The sequence below is a fragment of the Gopherus evgoodei genome, chromosome 8 (genome assembly GCF_007399415.2).
Source record: "Gopherus evgoodei ecotype Sinaloan lineage chromosome 8, rGopEvg1_v1.p, whole genome shotgun sequence".
NCBI classification, from domain to species: Eukaryota; Metazoa; Chordata; order Testudines; family Testudinidae; genus Gopherus; species Gopherus evgoodei.
In genome coordinates, this window is record NC_044329.1 from 83,677,228 (window position 1) to 83,690,662 (window position 13,435).

At 46.8% G+C, this 13,435-nt stretch overlaps 1 protein-coding gene across 1 annotated transcript in view; it reads left to right on the plus strand.

The window, feature by feature from the left end:
- The window catches only part of LPAR3 (lysophosphatidic acid receptor 3), a 37,264-nt gene that overhangs the window by 9,886 nt on the left and 13,943 nt on the right, over positions 1–13,435 (plus strand). The window contains exon 2 of the mRNA XM_030572491.1: positions 6,293–7,049. Within this exon, the coding sequence (XP_030428351.1) occupies positions 6,314–7,049 (736 nt within the window). The 5' untranslated portion in view covers positions 6,293–6,313. The remainder of the gene's footprint in view (positions 1–6,292; positions 7,050–13,435) is intronic.

Genomic DNA, 13,435 nt, shown 5'->3' on the forward strand with positions numbered 1-13,435 from the left:
TACATTTTAACTTTTTTATATAACTGAACTATTGCATGTAAAGTAAGTAAGGTTTTAAAAATGTTTAAGAAGTAGAGCCCGCCAGACCGGTGGCCAGGACCTGGGCAGTGTGAGTGCCACTGAAAATCAGCTTGCATGCCACCTTCAGCGCACGTGCCATAGGTTACCTACCCCTGGCCTAAAGGATTCCAGGGCTACAATGAAATCCTTGGATATGCATACCCCAGCAACCCAAAGAAAGCCCTTTAAGCCCCAACTGCAGCAACAGTGGTCATAACCTCCTCGACCATGGCAGGATCCCTACAGACGCAGGGACAGGAAAGGCACGCGCAAGCCCTCCCATCCTCAGTCTGGGCACCAAGGCCTGACTTTACTTTCATCGAACTCAAAGCAGTCATTTTCAAGGTGCACCCGAGGATGGAGCACCAATCTCAGCACCGGATCCTTCCCTTTGTTTTCTGAATAATCTATCCCTCTTCTACCGTGCTTGGTCCCAAATAACATCGGACCGCTGGTTTCTTCGCATGGTAGAAGTGGGATATTCTCTCCAAATTTGCTCTTCCCCTCCCTTCCCTCCTACCCCCCTTCCCTGTCCCTCTTCAGGGACCCCTCTCATGAGCAGCTCCTTACCCGGGGTGTAATCTCTCCTTGCCAAAGGGGCAGCAGATGAGGTTCCTCCAGAGCTAAGGGGAAAGGGATCTACTCCTGCTATTTCCTAATCCCCAAGGCAAAGGGGGGTCTCCAACCATTCTAGACTTGTGAGGACTCAACAAATTCCTGGTGAAGCTGAAGTTCCATATGGTCTCCCTGAGCACGATTATCCCTTCTCTGGATCCAGGAGACTGGTATGCCACCCTCGACATGAAAGACATTTACTTTCACATAGCCATTCGCCCCACGCACAGGCAATTTCTGAGGTTCATGGTCAAACACTATCAGTTCACGGTCCTCCCATTTGGTTTGTTGACAGCCCCCTGAGTTTTTACCAAGGGGATGTCAGTCATAGTAGCCTTCCTTCGCAAGAGACAGGTGTACCCCTATCTTGATGACTGGCTGCTCAGAGGGTGCATCAGGGAGCAGGTGGAATCTCAGGTCCGGTTCGTCAGATCTGCTGTCAAGAGACTCCTCAACATGAACAAGTTAACCTTGTCTCTAACCCAGAGAACAGAGTTCATGAGAGCAGTGCTGGACTCTGTGCAGGCACAAGCATTTCTGCCGGAGACACGATTCCAAGCCATGTCAAACATCATTCGTGGCCTCAGGCGATTCCCGACCAGTACTGCAAGGGGTTGCCTACATCTCCTCGGCCACATGGCAGTCTGCACTTATGTGGTCCAGCATGCCCAGCTGAGGCTCAGACCACTGCAAGCATGGCTTGCATTGTCCTATCGCCCAGGACATGACAACCTGGACTTAGTAATGACAGTACCAGAGCACGTACTTGAGTCCCTCCAGTGGTGGCTCGACCCTTGGATAGTGTGTGAAGGAGTCCTCTTCAACAGCCCCCAGCCCTTCTTGTCCCTGGTAATGGGTGCATCAGCTCTGGGTTGGGGTGCACATTTGGGAAATCTTCAAATGCAGGACATATGGTCTTGGGACGAGCTCTCCCTTCATATCAACATCAAGGAGCTCAGGGAGGTACATCTAGCATGCCAAGATTTTTGGGCCTGGCTGCAAGGCCAGTGTGTGGCAGTGAGGACAGACAACACCACTGCCCTGTTTTACATCAACAAGCAGGGTGGAGCCCGTTCCTCCTCCTGGGTCGAAGTCCGCAGGCTTTGTGAGTTCTGCATAGCCCACTCCATTCACCTGGAAGCATCCTAGCTCCCAGGGGCTCAGAACAACCTGGCAGACCATCTCAGCAGATCGTTCCGCAATCACGAGTCGTCCGTCTGTCCGGACATCATACACTCTATCTTCCAAAGGTGGGGGTTTCCCCAGGTCGACCTATTTGCCACCAGGAAGTGCCTGATGTTCTGCTTCTTGGTCATGGATGCGTTTCTGCTACCCTGGGGAGGCTGCCTGTTGTACGCCTTTCCACCGTTTCCTCTGGCGCACAACATTCTTCTCAAGGTCCACAGGGACAGAACAGAGGTAATCCTGGTGGCCTCGACAATGCTGGTATACCACTCTCTTGGAACTGTCACTGGACGCCCCAATTGTGTTGCCCTCCACCCCAACCTGCTCACTCAGAACCATGGTCGCCTGCTCCACCCAGACCTCAAGTCTCTCCATCTCATGGCTTGGAAGCTTCATAGTTAAACTCCATGGAACATCTGTGCTTGGAACCTGTAAGGGAGGTCCTACTTGGCAGGAGAAAATCATCCATCAGGGCCACTTATCTAGCTAAGTGGAAGAGGTTCACTTGCTGGTGTGCCCAGGATCACAGACCTCCAATCCAGGTGCCTATACCATTCATCCTAGAGTACCTTCTGCACCTGAAACAACAAGACCTGGGAATGTCATCCATCAAGATACACTTTGCTGCATCTCGGCCTTCCACCCAGGAGTATTTGCCAATCCCATGGTGGGACGTTTTCTCAAGGGCCCTGGAATGCCTCCACCCCCAGATTAGACAGCCAGTCCCTACATGGAATCTTAACTTGGTCCTCTCCAAACTAATGGGGCCTCCGTCTGAACTGCTAGTTACTTGCTCCCTCCTCTATCTATCATACAAGGTAGCTTTTCTGGTCACTGTGACCTCAACGCACAGGTCTGAGTTGAAGACCCTCTCCTCTGACCCACCTTACACAGTCTTATACAAGAATAAGGTGCAGTTTAGGCCTCACATGGCCTTTCTTCCTAAGGTTGTGTCACATTTTCACACTAGTCAAGGCATATACCTGCCTGTTTTCTTCCCTAAGCCTCATGCCAGTAACTGTGAGCAGAGATTGCAGTCTCTGGATGTTAAGCAGGCACTAGCCTTCTACATCGAATGCACTAAGCCATTCAGAAAGTCATCCGGCCTGCCACCGCTATGAATATCTAGTTTGAAAGAGCTCCCGATATCATCGCAAAGAATATCTTCCTGGATCATGTCCTTCATCTGCACGTGCTTCGAGTTAGCCAAAATCCCAGTGTCTGCATTAACGGCACACTCCACACGGGCACAGGTCTCATCGGCAGCATTCCTGGCCCAAGTCCCAATCCAAGAAATCTGCAGGGCAGCAACTTGGTCCTCAGTGCATACATTCACCTCTCATTACGCCATCATCCAGCATGCTAGAGATGATGCAACTTTCGGCAGAGCAGCGCTCCAATCAGCGATTTTGTAATTCTGACCCCACCTCCTAGGTAAGGCTTGGGAGTCACCTAATTGGAATCGATATGAGCAATCACTTGAAGAAGAGAGAACGGTTACTCACCTTCTTGTAACTGTTGTTCTTCAAGATGTGTTGCTCATATCCATTCCAGTACCCACCTGCCTTCCCCTCTGTTGGAGTAGCTGGCAAAAAGGAGCTAAGGAGGCCCTGGGTCTGCAGAGTCATATATAGTGCACTATGGAGACGCCACTCCAGGGGGCTCCACAGCTGACTCAATGGGTGCTGCTAGGGGGAAAACTTTCTGACGACTGTGCACGTGGCATGCGCACACCTAATTGGAATCAATGTGAGCAACAAATCTCGAAGAACAACAGTTATGAGAAGGTGAGTAACTGTTCTTTCTTAGGCCAACATTGGCCCTTAACTTAAATAACTCCCATCCCTCCCCAGTATTTATCTCTCTGATATATTTATAGAGAGAATCATATCTTCCTTCAGTCTTTTTTTTTTTTTTTGTTAGGCTAAGCAAGCAAAGGTCTGTGAGTCTCCTCTCATAAGGGAGGCTCTCCATTCCTCTGTTCATCCTGGTAGTCCTCCTCTGCACCTGTTCCAGTTTGAATTAATCTTTCTTAAATATGGGAGACCAGAATGGAACACAGTATTCCAGATGAGATCTCTCCAGTGCCTTGTATAATGGAAATACCAGTTCCCTATCCCTACTGGAAATACCACACCTGATGCATCCTAGGAGTGCATTCACTTTTTTCATGACTATGAGCATCATGTTGGTGACTCGTAGTCATCTTGTGATAGACCTAGGTGTACTGATCATTTTCCTTCTCTGTCACTTCCAACTGATACATTTCCAATGTATAGCATAAATTCTTGTTGTTAGACCCTAGGTCTGGGGTGGACAAACTTTTTGGCCTGAGGGTATTTAAATTGTATGGTGGGTCATGAATGTTCACAAAATTGGGGGTTGGGATGCTGGAGGGGGTGAGGGCTCTGATTGGAGGTGCGGGTGGGGGTGGGGCCAGGGATGATGGGTTTGGAGTGCAAGAGGGGGCTGCGGGCTTGAGGTGGAGCAGAGGGGCTTGGATTATGGGAGGGGGCTCCAGGCTGAGGGGTATGGGCTGTGGACTGGGGATGAGGGTTCCAGGGTGGGGCCAGAAATGAAGGGTGCAGGAGGGGGCTGAGGGTAGGGGTTGGGATGCAGAGGAGGGGCTCTGGTCTGGTCTGGGGCAGGGGGTTGGGTTGGGAGGGTGAGGGCTCTGGATGAGGTTTCAGGCTCTGGTGTGGGGCTGGGGATGAGGGGTTTGGGGTGCAAGAGGGTGCTCTGGGCTGGGACCGAGGGGTTCAGAGGGTGGGAGGGAGATCAGGGCTGGGGCAAGGGGTTGGGGCATGGGAGAAGGTCAGGAGTGTGCAGGCTTTGGCTGGTGCTTACCTCAGGCAGCTCCCGGAAGCCATGGCTTGTCTCCCTCTGGCTCCTATGCAGAGGTGTGGCCAGGCGGCTCTGCGCACTATGCCACCCCTGCAGCTCCCATTGGCTGTGGTTCCTGGCCAATGGGAGCTGCATAGCTGGCAGTTGGGGCAGGGGCAGCGTGTGGAGCTCCCTAGCTGCCCAAACGCGTAGGAGCCGAAGGGGGTACATGCCGGCTGCTTCCCAGGAGCTGTGTGGAGCCACGGCACGTGAGGAACAGGACAAGACCCTGCTCCCCAATGAGAGCTCAAGGGCTGGATTAAAAAGTCTGACGCAGCCCATGGGCCATAGTTTGCCCACCCCTGCCCTAGGTGCATGACCTTACACTTTGCACTATTAAATTTCATCCCATTTCTGTTGTTCTAGTTTTTAAGGTCATCCAAATCTTATGAAATTCCACTCCTCCTCTGTATTGGCAATACCTTCTAACTCTGCGTCCTCTGAATTTTACTAGCACACTTCCACTTTTTGTGCCAAGATTATTGAAAGTCAGTACCATCTGATGGCTGTTTAATCTTCTGCATTAAATCCGTTGGCGCTCAGTACAGTTCCTAGTGAGCACATCACAATAACACTATCCTGGCTGATGCTGATAGTCAACCCAGACAGGCCAAAGTGAGACATAATAGGGAGAATGAACTATCCCTCTCTTCATCTTTAGTAGTGATCTGTCCAAAACAGTGTTGACACAATATATGAAAGCTCATGCCACTTCTGCTACCTATGCTTCACCTTCCTTGTGGGTGAATAGGAGACTTTATTCTACAGGGCTATCAATCCAGAACCCATGGCCCACACTTCACTTTTATTTTCACAAACCAAAGCCCCCTCCCCCACCACTTTTCTGTCCTCTGCACCTTGGACCTAGTTTATTCTAAAATGTAATACAACGTATTTTCACCTTTAAATCTATTTGTATAAACTAATTTACTACTGATAGGAGTTTTGTTCATGCATTGAGAATGTGCCTTAAATAGTGTATGTTTACATATTATATCTATTAACATGCTTCAGAAACAGGAAAATACTTCACAAGTAAAAGTTTGATGTTGCTAGGTTAGTAAACTGGAAAAGATGTAGGATTTCTGTGTTTTGCTGTCTTAGCTGGGTATTGGGAGAAATGACGGGCTTGTGGTTCAAACATAGGACTGGGAGTAAGATCAGGGTTCTGTTTCTGGCTCTCCATGTATTTTCAAGCATATCACTAAAACTCTGAGCTTCAGCTTCATCATCTGCAAAAAAGTTAACTAGTTAATGTTTAAGTCCCTGATTCAGCAAAGCAGTTTAGCACTTGCTTAACTTTAAGCTTCTGCTTAAGTCCCATTTGACATCAAGATCAAGTTAAGCATGTGATTTAATTTAATTGGGGCCTAATCAGAGTAACTATATTAGAGCAGTTTTTCCTTCAGGCTGCATTTCCTTTTGCTCTAGTTCTATCTGATATGAAAATTATTCTCTGGGAACGTTTACACTCCAAGTGTTTGTAGCACAGTGCTTCAAGCAAAGACAAGGTATGAAATTTAATTCATGTTTTTTTTTCCCCCCCTAGGATGTAAGGCCCTGATCCAGGATGAACGAATGCCACTATGATAAACGTATGGACTTTTTTTATAACATGAGCAACACTGACACAGTAGATGAGTGGTCAGGGACAAACCTTGTTGTTGTTTTATGTTTTGGGACCTTCTTCTGCCTGTTTATTTTTATTTCAAATTCACTGGTCATAGCAGCTGTGGTCAAAAACAAAAGATTTCATTTCCCCTTCTACTATCTGCTGGCCAATCTAGCTGCTGCAGACTTTTTTGCCGGCATTGCCTATGTATACTTGATGTTCAACACTGGCCCTGTGTCCAAAACGCTAACTGTTAACCGATGGTTTTTGCGTCAGGGGCTTCTGGACACCAGCCTGACAGCTTCTCTGGCTAATTTATTTGTGATAGCTGTTGAGCGACACATGTCAGTAGTGCGGATGAGGGTTCACAGTAACCTCACAAAGAAAAGAGTCACTTTTTTAATTTTATTGATCTGGGCCATTGCTATTTTTATGGGGGCTGTGCCTACTTTGGGTTGGAACTGTCTTTGCAATATCTCAACCTGTTCTTCCCTGGCTCCTATTTATAGCAGAAGTTATCTGATATTCTGGACTGTCTCCAATCTAGTTGTTTTCTTCATTATGGTGGTGGTTTACCTAAGAATCTACATGTACGTCCAGAGGAAAACTAATGTCTTATCTCCACACACTAGTGGATCCATCAGCCGTAGGAGGACACCAATGAAGCTTATGAAGACAGTCATGACCGTCTTAGGTAAGACAATATTGAAAATTATGTAAAAGAATCTGTGTGCCTGTCAAAATTTAACTTAAAATCTCTTGGATATTGACATGCCAGTGCTTGCTTGCCCACTTAGGCGATACAAGATGTCACACCGTGAAAAATTATGAAGCATAGGGCCAATCAAGTTGTAGACCAAATGTCTCCTCATCTGGTAGCTGGTTAGACAGTTTGGTTGTAGGCAGAATGCTACAAAATGGTTTTTTTTTTGTAGTTAAAAAAATTCAGAAAGGTCTCTGGAAGGAGAAGGTTTGACAAAATCCACAGCAACATTACTAACATATTTGTCTGGATTAAAATAATAAAAACTGGGAGTTGCAAAGGAGTCTAAGGGAGTTAGGTGCCTAAATCACATTGAATTTGAAAATCCCAGCCAGAGAGTAAGTTTTGTGGGTATTTAACCTGTAAGTGTAGGACTTGACCAATGAAACTCTAAAATTGCTTGAGACCTGCCTATTTCACTGTGCCATATTGCTGCAGCTGTAGCCCACAGAGGTGTTTCAACTGGAACTTCCCTCCGTATCAGAGAGAGAGCTGTCAATGGGGAACGCTCAACCTTAGATTAATTTCTCCACTGTTAATCTGTAAAAGCTCAGTTTTGTTGACTTTCCGGACACACAGGTTGGCCCGTCTTCTTGCCCAAGTTTTGGAGAGGGGGAGTTGTGATAAGGGCTTGTAGTGGAGTGCATGTTAAGGGAATGTTTGTGGATTGGTTGTTCTGTTTTTGGGAAAACTGCTGGGTTTTATGTTGTATTTTAATGTTACTGTTATAGTCATCTAGAGCCCTGGATGGGCACTTTATTTTCTTTCTCTTAACACTTTAAATAGATAATGAAAGTTTGCAACATTGAACAGGGCACCAAATATTACAGTACTCCTATTATGGGTGTATTGTTCTGTTGTCTGTAACTCTGAAATGGTCTGGAACTCTGAATAAGACGTTACAGGCTTCAGCTATGGAGGAGTTGGGGCTGCAGGACTCTGGGCGGGGGCTACTGATCCTCGGGGCTGCCAGGGTTAGCCCTATGGGAGAACTGGGGCTCGGCATTTAGACCTGTGGGGGAACACTGAGGCTTCAACCCTGCAGCTCCACTCCCAGCTACTGCCCCATGTAGGGCACCAGGGATTGGAGCTTTGGTTTCAACTGGGGGCGGGGCTTGGGGCTTCAGTTACAGAGAGAGCGCTGGGGCTGAAACCAGTGCTCCCCTTGTAGCTAAAGCCCCAAGCCCTGGCACCCCCTGTCAGGCTGAAGCCGGGAACAGAGCCACAGGGCTGAAACCCCAAGCTCCAGTGCTGCCCCCCCAGTCTAAATCCCTGAGCCCTGGTACTCCTGAGGGTCAGAAGACCTGAGCTGCCCTTCTGCCCGGAGCCCTGACTCCCACCCCTGCCTACCCTGTGGCTGAAGCCCTGCGGCAATACAGTATTTGCTTTTTTTAATTTTTTGGTGGTTGCGCTGCTGCCTGATTGAGGACTTCTGGTTTCACAGGGTGTCTAGTTAACCGGTAAGTCCATAACTCTGGGTTCATATCTTTAAGGTTCTACTGTATTGTGTGTTCATCTGTCATCTGATTTTTGAACTCCTCTTGCCCATCCCCAGTGTGCGTGACAGTTAGGGTTGCCAAATCTTGCTGGGTCAGGTGATTTTAGCTTCTGCTGCAGGTGCTTTCACCCCCTACATCTGCCAGTCCGCCCCACATTTGCCCAGTTCCCACACCAATTCTTCTCCTGAAGCTTCTGGGGTTGGAAGCTTCTGAAGGAGATGGGAGTGCTGCACCACCTTCTCCCCCTTCCCAAGCTGGGTGCTGCGGGGAGGGAGGAACAGAGCTGACTGACCCTCTGTTCACAGGGAGGGAGGATGGAGCAGGGCTGCCCTGAGCTGCTCGGCTCTTTCTGCTTCCCCTTCCCCTCCTGTGAGACTGGTGTCTCCCTTCTTCTATCCCAGAACTCCATTCAGTTCTTGAGTGGTAGGAGAGAACTCTGCATACCTCCAACAGCAGCCCTCCTTGGTTGCTTGTCCCTGGGCAAGTGGTGAAGGCAGCCAATCAGAGTGGGTTTCTCCCCGTAGGCAGGGTTGAAATTCACAGGAGTGCTAGAGCTGCTGGCATCCTGGCGAGACAACTCCAGCTCTAGCTGGACATATGGAGAAATCAGGAGAGTTGGTGACACTGCATCCACTTGGCCACAAGGGACTGACAGAGGGTGCTGGTGGTATTAGCCTCCTCTATCCCACCAATGTACCTGGGCCCTGTTCTGTTTCTGGGAATGAGAAAAAGAGACTCTGCCAATTGGGATCTCTGCCTCTGTAATTCACTGTTCAGGGTCCAAACAGCTTCAGTGATGATGGTGCTTTCGCAATGTAATTAGGAAGTGGTAGGAGAAACTGCATATGGAGGGAGTGAAGAGGTCTGGGGGCATTGTAGGGAGCGAGTTGCAGTTCTCTGAGTCAGGGCTGCCCATCCTATCACAGTGTGGGCTGCACAGGTGCTGTGCTGAGTTGATCTTGTACTCCATGGAGGATACAGCTCAGCTCTCCCACCCCAATGCAACTCTTTTTCCACTGCGGAAGGAAGATGGAATCACTTTCTGCAGCTTTCCACTGGCTGAGATTGCCAATTATCTCCTTACATAATGCAAAGTGGCCTTTGCAGAGTGGGGAATCCAGTCTGAGATCTCTAACTCGTTTCAAATACTTCACTAACCCCATCAATTTTAACAACTTTTAGTTCCTACAGACTGGGGCTAGATTTTATCTAGTGACCCAGAAACAAAAAGCCTCAGAATTTCATTATGAATCTCCTATATCATCCAGTTTCTGTGTCACTTAATCAACAATTGTTTTTTCTAAAAGGATATTGAAAATATCCATTCTGTTTTAATAACTCAGTCATCTTATATTCACCAGTAATTAAATCATAACCAGCTGATAAGAAGCTGTCAGTTAAAGCCAGATAAATTCAAATGAGAAATAAGGCACAATTTTTTTTTTTTAACAGTGAGGGTGATTAACCATTAGAAGAAACTAATGGAGGGATATGGTAGATTATTTCCTTGAAGACTTCAGATTCAGGCTGGATGCCTCCTGGAAGATATGCTTTAGTCAAATGAAAGTTATGGAAATCAATGCAAGAGTAACTGAAGGAAATTCTGTGGCCTGTATTATACAGGAGGTTGGAGTAGGTGATCTAATGGTCTCTTCTAGACTTAAAAATCTATGAATAAGGCTTTCCATTTCTTTGGGGCTGACTTAGTAAAGGCTTTGTCCAGCTCTGATGCTATAAAAGACAGCACAGGAACATTTGGTTTTGAGGCTTGAGGGGTGTGGGAGGCTGTTTCGTGATTCTTCAGTGGCTGTAGCAGTGCAAAAGCCAAATTTATGTTTTGTTTAACTGGACTCCGCAGTTTTATAATCCTGGGAGCAGATTTATATTTGAAAAGTTGCAGATACAAGCTTTGCAGTAAGTGCTTAAGAATGCTAAGGAAAACAAGATGACCCTGAGCATCCTGCTTTAGTAGCTGGTAGAGATATATCTTATCTGTCCAACAATGAATAGCTTCTTTCATAACCATCCTGCACATATAATGGTATTTAGTGCATTTGTCTTGTAGCAGCTATTAAGAAGGAATAGCTTTGTTGTAAAGAAGACAGTTTCTGTGTGTACTATATAATTCTCAGATAGCAATGCTATGGAGGAGGCATGTGTCTCCAGCACAAGAAGTTTACAAACTAAGAACAGTTATCTTTCCTAGGCTGTGCCCAAGGGCATTGTTTACAGAGTCTGGCAGTCTGATTTATGCTAGCATCTCTGGTCCTAGTGGAAGCACCAAGTGGAAGGTTGTAGTGTTAAAGGACCATTTGTGGTAAATATCATGAATTACATATATATGGAAATATACCTAAATAACACCTGACTTTCAGATCTACCACTAGTCCTTCAAGGAAATTTCGAGAATACAGTGCTTTTGTCATCTGTGGCCAATATTATATTGCTCCAAACCTGTTGTTAAAATTAATTCATCCCTTTTTAGTTTAGGTTAATCAGTAATTAATACACTGTTGCTGTCCTAATTGTTGATGATTTGTGTTTCGGCTTTGAAAAATCATAACACTGGACTATAAATGGCATGGCGACAAAGCTTTTAACCTCTTAATGTTATGCACACACATAGTAACTCTTCAGAGGGAGATCTTTTTCAACAGAAACTACTCAGCATCTGTTCACAGTCACCTTTAATATATTTTCCCCACTTACTCAGATGGGTAACATCAGTTCCTTCTGGCCTGCAAGAGATTGCATGCGACATGAAGGTATTGCATTTAGCTTAAACGCCCTGTGTTGCAAGCAGCTGGCTCCTTTTATCATCATCTCCTTGGCTGGGTAGAAAACAGCATCACTTTAAACTGCAAATACAAACTGCTATCCTTTCTAGGGGATAGGCATGCAGATGGAGTTAGCCAGCCTTTGAGATAAATAGAGGGGAAGAATTTAGATATTTGAGAATGAATAACTGCAAAATAAAGAATCCTCTGATTCTTATGCCCTGCAGCTCACTTTATCTGTTTAATGTTTAACCAAAAATCAAGCAATATTTATCTATAAAACCATGTCAGATTAGAAAAGAAGTTAAGATTTAAATGTTTAACTTCCCTTGTATCCATCTGAAAATTCCTAAACCATTGTAATCTTTTGTCATCCTTGTAATCCAAGTCTTCTCTCTACATATTGGGGTAAAAACCATCAGGATTGCTGCTTCTTTCTTTACGCACTGAACTCCCAAAGTAACACCCTAACTCTCTGATCCAGCACTAAAAACCACAAGGATGTAGGGATCACAATGTGCAGCTCACAGTACCTGCAGGATTCACTTGGCTACTGATTTGTCATGGCATTTTTAGGCAAATTCACCTGCTAGCATTGGGGGGTGGCATTTCAGGTCCGGAGGCGGTGACCGCGGCGGCCGGATCTTCAGCCACCCCCGGTCATCATCAGCATTTAGCTGGAGGGACCTGGAGCAGGTGGGCGTGGGGAGGGCTGCCTGCAGCAAGTAAGGGAGTATGTGGCACACAGAGGAACCACTCCCTGCCCCAGCTCACCTCTGCTCCACCTCCTCCCCTGAGCACGCTGCCCTGCTCTGCTTCTCTCCCTCCCAGGCTTTGTAGCGCCAAACAGCTGATTGGCGCCACAAGCCTGGGAGGCGGGAGAAGTGGAGCAGCAACGGTGTGCTCATGGAGGAGGTGGAGCAGAGGTGAGCTGGGGCAGGGAGCTGCCGCATGGGTCCCTGGGCCGGGGGGAGCTGCTACGGGAGGGGGAGCCTCAGGGCAGAGAGGGGGCGGAGAGCCGCCACAGGGGTCGGGGGCGCAAGGTGGAAGTTTCGCCTAGGGCGTGAAACATCCTTGCACCTGCCCTGTTCACTTGGTGATCATGGCAAAAATGACAAAATAATATTTAGCACTTTTGTGTATAGCACCTTCCATGAAAGGACATCAAAGTGCTGTAAGCCAGCCTAACAAGATAGGGCTTTGTCAGGACACACATGGACTAGTGGTTAAAGCAAAGAATAATGGTTTATTGATGTGAAAGTTCGTGTTTTTTTCAAAGACTCACTCATCCATTGTTAGACCATTTTTTCCTCTGTTACTTTCCCATGTTTCTTTCATGTTACAACATGTTGGGAGCGATGGCATGCAATGCTGGATCCAATCCTGCTCTGATGAAAGTCCATGGGACTCTTTTTGAGGGAGCAGCGTGAAGTCTTTTCTCTCTTTTTTTCTGTGGGATGTTTATGAAATGAAGCTCAACTTAGAAAACCCTCCCATTTGGAAGGAGAAAATTGCATTGCAGAGTTCTCAAACATGTGCCAAACATGATCTTGACTAGATGCTTAACTGTGCAGTAGACTGTAAATAAGTGCTGCTTTTAAAAAACACTCATAATAAGCAATTATCTGAACCTTTCTGCCCAAGCCATAGTTGCACATTTTTGTTCTGGGAAGCCACACACAAATAAACACGCACTGAAAAGGCTTCTCATTTATATTAATATTCTCTTGACATCACAAAAACAAAATACGTCAGCGTGTGCTTAATCCTGAAATTATGACTCTTAGGTTTTGATGCTTCCTGTCTTCTGTGTAGTACACAGCAAAAAATATAGGACCAGATTCTTCACAGCTCAGACTGATTGCTTGGTACAAGACTTGGCAGAAGGGGCACAGTTGTCCTCCCACCACTGGTCCTCAGCTGGCACTGGGTAGGGGTTCTGATACAGATTACTGCCAAAGGCGATCATAATTTAAAGTGGATAAGGGACTGGACTGGGATTCAGGAGATTGGGTTCAGTAACTGTCTCTACCACGTGCTT